We start from the raw sequence: 6,645 nt of genomic DNA, 5'->3' as shown, positions 1-6,645 counted from the left end.
CCCAAACAAACCCACCAACAAGTGGTCCAAAAGAAACAGACGGTATCCACAACGACACAATGAATTCATGAAGCAAAAACAACATTAACTTGATCTAAATTGAATCTTGGCTCTTATCTATAGTCAACAGATAAGAAAGTACGCTCGTATGTCAACATAAACATTTTGGCAAACACTTTGGTTAATTCGAGCAACACACGCTGATAAACTGGCCTTTAATGTTTTCGTATAAAGGCAGAACTGACTTGGAATAATTCCTTAGATAGCCCTTCAATGGCGTTGCTCAGTTTCTCGGTGAGATTTTTAGTTTTACGGTAACAAAACATCGTTTCTGTTACAGTACTGATTGCTGCTACTAACAGCACTTATAACAGTATTGTTTTCAACGGCTACTGAAAACACTTAAAACAGTTCTGTTATTAAGACGTCGAACTGTTTCGAACACACCGAATGCCCAGGCTTCGGAGAGACCTGAGGGAAATATTTCAAAAGAAAAAAAAATGCAAGATCTGTTCTCTGGTTTTTTTTAAAGGCCATTGGCCTTTACAGAAAATTGTGGGCTGAGCTGTTGTTGTTTTTTTAATTATTCAAAGTGTTATTTTAAAACCGAAATTTTACCTCAAATTGTTAACACTTTAATCGAAATTTTTATCTAAACCAAGCCGTGGTATAAATTGTTATCAATGCTACCAACTTGTGTTCCGCACGCTCATATTATAACCTTGTGCAGTTGCGAGTGCTGCAAAACTTACTCTTACGAAAACTAAACTAACACCAATCGGGTCTCAAGTGCGGTATATGCCCCGCCCCTCCCTTTTCCACGCCCACCCCCGTCTATTTTTTAACGTTCAATTTAGCTTGCTTGCCCACGATATGTGAGACGAGCTCCAAATAAATCAGATCCTTTGTTTATCTCCAGGCAACGGGTCGCCTCGTTAGCTCAGCTGGTATCACGCTGGACTACGGAGCGGATGGCTCTGGTCTGAATCCCAAACTGGGCGTTCTTGAGCTCGGGTTCTTTATTTATTTTTTTGAGTTTTTAAGAGTCAAAATCCATTTGGTTCATTCCTATCCAAGACAGACCTTAATGCCAGAAGTCCCGCTTCGTAAAAAAACAACAACTAATAATGTTGATAGAGGTGTCGTTAACCTCTCCACTACTGTGTTGATGTATATCGTTGTGGCCTTTAGCGCCTTGAATGACGGTCTTAAAGCAGTATGCAAGATATAGCTTTGACTTGGTGGTAGACATAGTAGTAGTAGATAGCCCAAGTACAACTACTTAAGGAGATGCATGTACTCACTTGTGTTCTACCAAACTGGTTCCCTGACATTTTTTTCTTCTGCTTTATAGAGGACGTTTTAAAAGATGCATTTGCAACTTGGGTAGTTGCTTATTCTGAGTAGGGGAAAATTTACAATGGATTTGCTAAAATCTCTCTTCAACGAACCTTTTTTCTTGTCTGTGCAAACGAAAATGGACAGGCTTCAGCACTGAGAGGCTTCAACTCATACACGTACTTTTTAAAATCTCTAGACAATGACCGGTGCACAGCTTGCATTGACCGGATGTTGGAGCTGACCCGACCTACCTACGTGTGGCAGCGCCCCCTGCTGGAGATGTTGCAGGCGTGCATCATGGAGGCAGACGTCAGACAGACCTTGACCTTCCTGGAACATACGGTACGTCCGACAGACCTTGACCTTGGTACGTCAGACAGACCTTTGACCTTGGTACAACAGACAGACATTGACCTCTCTGGAACATACGATACGTCAGGCAGACCTTGAGACTACCGTTGGCAGTCTTGTGGCTAGGCTTTCGGACTCGCAATCGTGAAGTTGCGGGTTCGAGGGTTCGAGCCTCAGGCCCTTTGTGTCTATGGGAAAGCCATTTTTCACGAATGTTCCTCACTTCACCCAAGTGGGAATGGGTACCCGGCCGTAAAGAGCGAAAGATTTTGTCAGTATGTTAGTGTGTTAGCGCCTATAAAATGGCAACTTGCCCCTTATGCTTCCCAGGAAGTTGAGATGGTTTCAGAATGATATAAGGTCTGCTGGGTAATAGTATAGATTGTAAAGCGCATAGAGCTTGCTGTTACGCGGGAATATACGCTGTACAAATGCTATCTGTTATTATAATAATTATTATTATTTTCTTTTTCATTATAACTATTATCATCATTATTATTATTATTATTATTATTATTATTATTATTATTATTATTATCATTATTATCTTTATCATTATTATCATTATCATTATTATTTTTTAAATTATTATTATTATTACTTTTATCACTATTATTATTATTATTATTATTATTATTATTATTATCATTATCATTATCAACGTCATCATCATCATCATTATTATTATTATTATTATTATCATTATTATTATTATTATCATCATTATTATTATTATTATTATTATTATTATTATTATTATTATTATTATTATTATTATTATTATTGCTTCATTATAACTATTATCATCATCATCATTATTATTATTATTATTATTATTATTATTATTATTATCATTATTATCTTTATCATTATTATCATTATCATTATTATTTTTTAAATTATTATTATTATTACTTTTATCACTATTATTATTATTATTATTATTATTATTATCATTATCATTATCAACATCATCATCATCATCATTATTATTATTATTATTATTATCATTATTATTATTATTATCATCATTATTATTATTATTATTATTATTATTATTATTATTATTATTATTATTATTATTATTATTATTATTATTATTGCTGTTATATATTATCGTGTCGTCCTATTTTTAGGTGACAGAAGCCAGGAGACTGACGTCACAGCACCTCCCTAACCAGGGCGTGACGAACATCCGGTCAGCAGTAGTGGACAGTGGGCCTGTGTTCCTATACCTAGATACGTCACTGGCTCCCAGAACCATGGACGTTGAGAACTGGAAGAAGCTGCTCATAGCGCTAGGTACGACGGTGATAAACTGTTTATTTATTTCGTTCATGTATCGAGAAAGGGAGCGGAGCGTAGGAAGGGAGTGGGTTCTATAGAAGTGATCGTTATTGTAATTTGTATTATTTTTCCTCTTTTAAATAATAATAATAATAATAATAATAATAATAATAATAATAATAATAATAATAATAATAATAATAATAATAATAATAATAATTTTTAAAAAAGGAATAATAAGAATGAATAATGATCAATATTATCATTGTTATTATTATTATTATTATTATTATTATTATTAGTAGTAGTAGTAGTAGTAGTAGTAGTAGTAGTAGTAGTAGTAGTAGTAGTAGTGGTAGTAGTAGTAGTAGTAGTAGTAGTAGTAGTAGTTTTATTATTATCATCATCATCATTATCATCATCATCATCATCATCATCATCATCATTAGTACTATTATTATTATTATTATTATTATTATTATTATTATTATTATTATTATTATTATTAGTATTATTAGTATTATTATTATTATTATTATTATTATTATTATTAATATTCTTCTTCTTCTTATTATTATTATTGAGAGAAAAAACACGTGACAATCAGATAACACATTCCTGACCTCTGACCCCGCCAGGTTTTGAGATCGAAGAGCCGGACGGCCGTCGCAGTATCGATGACGTCAGCGTGTGCCTGTCCCCTGGTGTGATGTCCGAGGGCCTGGACGGGATGGCGCTGCTGCTGAGGCTCATCGGAGGTTTGTCGTTGTCGTTTTGTTGTGAGAGTTTTAGTGAGAGTTTTAGTGAGAGTATTAGAGATAACTTTACTGAAAGTTCTGTTAGTTTTAGAGAGAGTTTTAGTGAGAGTTTTAGTGAAAGTTTTAGAGATAACTTTAATAATGAAAGTTTTGTTAGTTTTAGAGAGAGTTTTAGTGAGGGTTATAGAGATAACTTTAATGAAAGAAGTTTTGTTAGTTTTAGAAAGAGTTTTAGTGAGAGTTTTAGAGATAACTTTAATGAAAGTTTTGTTAGTTTTAGAGAGAGTTTTAGTGAGATTTTTAGTGAGATTTTTAGTGAGAGTTTTAGTGAGAGTTTTAGTGAAAGTTTTGTTAGTTTTAGAGAGAGTTTTAGTGAGAGTTTTAGTGAAAGTTTTAGTAAGAGTTTCAGTGAGAGTTTTACTGCACGTGCAACACACTCCTGGGCTCCTTCTTACTGCTGTCTTTCAGCCACATCTCTGATCTTGTGGTAGGAAAGATCTACAATTAACCTTCTCGGACAAGGGTGAAAATTCTCGGAAGTCCCGTGAGTAGGCTCCGGCCACCACCCGGACAAAATTATAAATTTCCGACTAACTGAAAATGTTTAATGAGTCCCGCGTAGTTATATGACTTTATGCAGTTACGAGTGCCGTAAAACACTTACCAGTACCAAAAAAAAAATTAAAAAGTGTTACTAGAGAGTAAAACGAAAAGAAAAGAAGGTTTCTCTTTGGTTTAGGGGCTTTTAGGCCCCCATTGACACAATAATCTATTTAGATAATTTAGGAGTCAGGCTGCCTGCCCTGCCTATCAGTGCCAACCCAGGCTAAGAGAGATACAAAATCCCAGAAGAAAAATGTTTCCCCACTCTCTCTGGAATCGAACTCGGGCCTCGCCCGACACCAAAGCTCCTACCAGCTACACCACGGGCGCTGGTGAATAGAAGGAGGAGAGATAAAACCGATATATGTTTGATAGGAAATATAACAATATAATTTGGTTATTTATTTTATTAATTTATCCATTTATTCATTTATTCATTTTTAAATTATTTAATCTGCTGTATTTAAAATTATTCATTATCTTTTTATCTCCTTATCCTGTGACAGGTGTACCCTGGAACATCCTCAGAATGGTTTTCAAACTGGGCGACGATGATGTAGAGCATTTTAGACGTTTGGTGAGTAATATAATATTTTGGATTTGGGGTTTAATTTTTAAATCATTTTTTAAAAATTAATTAACAATTTTACTCCAATCTTTACACAAAATGGTATTTTCTGAAGGCGTCGTAACCCAAATGCATAGTGTGAAAACTGGAAGAAAGTGTGTCAAAAGTGCTGGGGTTGGGGTAGGGGGTGGTGTAGGGATCTGTGTAACGTTTTGTTGCCTTTTTAAATTTTTGTTGACATTTGTAAGACTTGATGTTTCTCGAACACGGCAGGTGATTTACTCCATATTGATTTCCGCTGTTAAATTGTGTCGATGGGGGCATTAAAAATCCCATCTATATCGACCCCCCCCCCCCACCCCCCAAAATAAAAAAAATATTAAATATTAAAAATTAAAACATAATAATAATAAAATTCAATAAAATAAAATACATTTAAATCAAATTAAATCAAATTTCATTTTTTTTTAAAAGAAAGAAAGAAAGAAAGAAAGAAAGAAAAATAAATAAATAAATATTTTTTTAAAAATGAAATTATAGATTTGATATTTTTTAACCAAGAAAACCTTGTAAGGGATATTGCAAGACACACAGAAACGTATTTTCGCGACACGTATTTTAAACACCAAATTTACGTCGGACCTGAACAATGTGTCCCCAGGTGTTACAGCGAGGGGAAGTGGACAGCGCTGACCAGACGGTGGCCCGGCGCCTGTGTGGAAGCTACCCGGACGAGATGAAGGACCTGGGCTTCCAGCAGAAAAGGCGGGAAATCTCAAGGTCGTGCCAGAACTGTGAGCAGACGTCAGAGATCCTGGGCCTGGTCATACACGCGCTGTACCCGCACACGTCATCGCAGTCAGATGTCTACGTCTGAACACTTGGGGTTGTGTGTGTGGAGGGGAGGGGGAGGGTGGCTATTTTTAAAAAAATAAGTTTTAGTACGAGTTGTATGGCACTTGCAACACGATTAGGTTATATAAGTGTCGGAGACACACGTTGTACCTTGTACGTCCACACAGCCGAGTGTCTACATCTGAACACTAATTGGGGTGGTTAAGTTGTTTAGTTTTAGTACGAGTTTTACGGTACTAACAACACGATTAGGTTGTATAAGTGCCGAAGACACACGCTGTACCCTCGTACGTCCACACAAATGGGTGTCTACATCTGAACACTAATTGGGGTGGTTAAGTTGTTTAGTTTTAGTACGAGTTTTACGGTACTTACAACACGATTAGGTTATATAAGTGCCGGAGATGTACGCTGTACCCTAATACACCCACACAGTTTGGTGTATACGTCTGAACACTAATTGGGGTTGTTAAGTTGTTTAGTTTTAGTAGATTTTTACGGCACTTGTAACACAATTAGATCACCCAAGTGCCGAGAACACGTGCTGTAATGTCACACGTCTTGACAGACAGGTGCCTACGTCTGAACACTTGGGGTCTTTTTTAAAATGTAAGTGATTTTACGCCCCCATCAAAACAATCTAGATCATTTTCGGAGGCGGACTTTGAACTGCCTCTCAGGGCATAGCCAGACTGAGGTGATACAATATTGCAGGAGAAAAAACCGAGATGCTCGATAAAAAATGTCCCACTCGGGAATCGAACTCTGGCTTCCTGCGTGAGATAGTGAAGATCCTAACCGCTACGCCACAGACGCTGGTTCATAGTATTATACTATTATAATATAATCATATTACATGATAAGCCTATATATACATGTATG

General features: G+C 35.9%; 1 protein-coding gene across 1 annotated transcript in view; it reads left to right on the top strand.

Annotated features, from left to right (window-relative positions):
* LOC101859674 overlaps window positions 1-6,616 on the top strand; it is a gene marked incomplete in the record, with an annotated part of 17,174 nt that extends 10,558 nt beyond the window's left edge. Inside the window, 5 exon segments of the mRNA XM_013089167.2 lie at window positions 1,538-1,683; window positions 2,829-2,994; window positions 3,618-3,737; window positions 4,847-4,917; window positions 5,570-6,616. Of these exon segments, the coding sequence (XP_012944621.1) occupies window positions 1,538-1,683; window positions 2,829-2,994; window positions 3,618-3,737; window positions 4,847-4,917; window positions 5,570-5,785 (719 nt within the window).
* Window positions 6,617-6,645: the final 29 nt, after the last annotated feature.

Source organism: Aplysia californica, unplaced genomic scaffold (assembly GCF_000002075.1).
Source record: "Aplysia californica isolate F4 #8 unplaced genomic scaffold, AplCal3.0 scaffold00885, whole genome shotgun sequence".
NCBI classification, from domain to species: domain Eukaryota; kingdom Metazoa; phylum Mollusca; class Gastropoda; order Aplysiida; family Aplysiidae; genus Aplysia; species Aplysia californica.
This window is presented reverse-complemented; position numbering and strand designations above follow the sequence as displayed.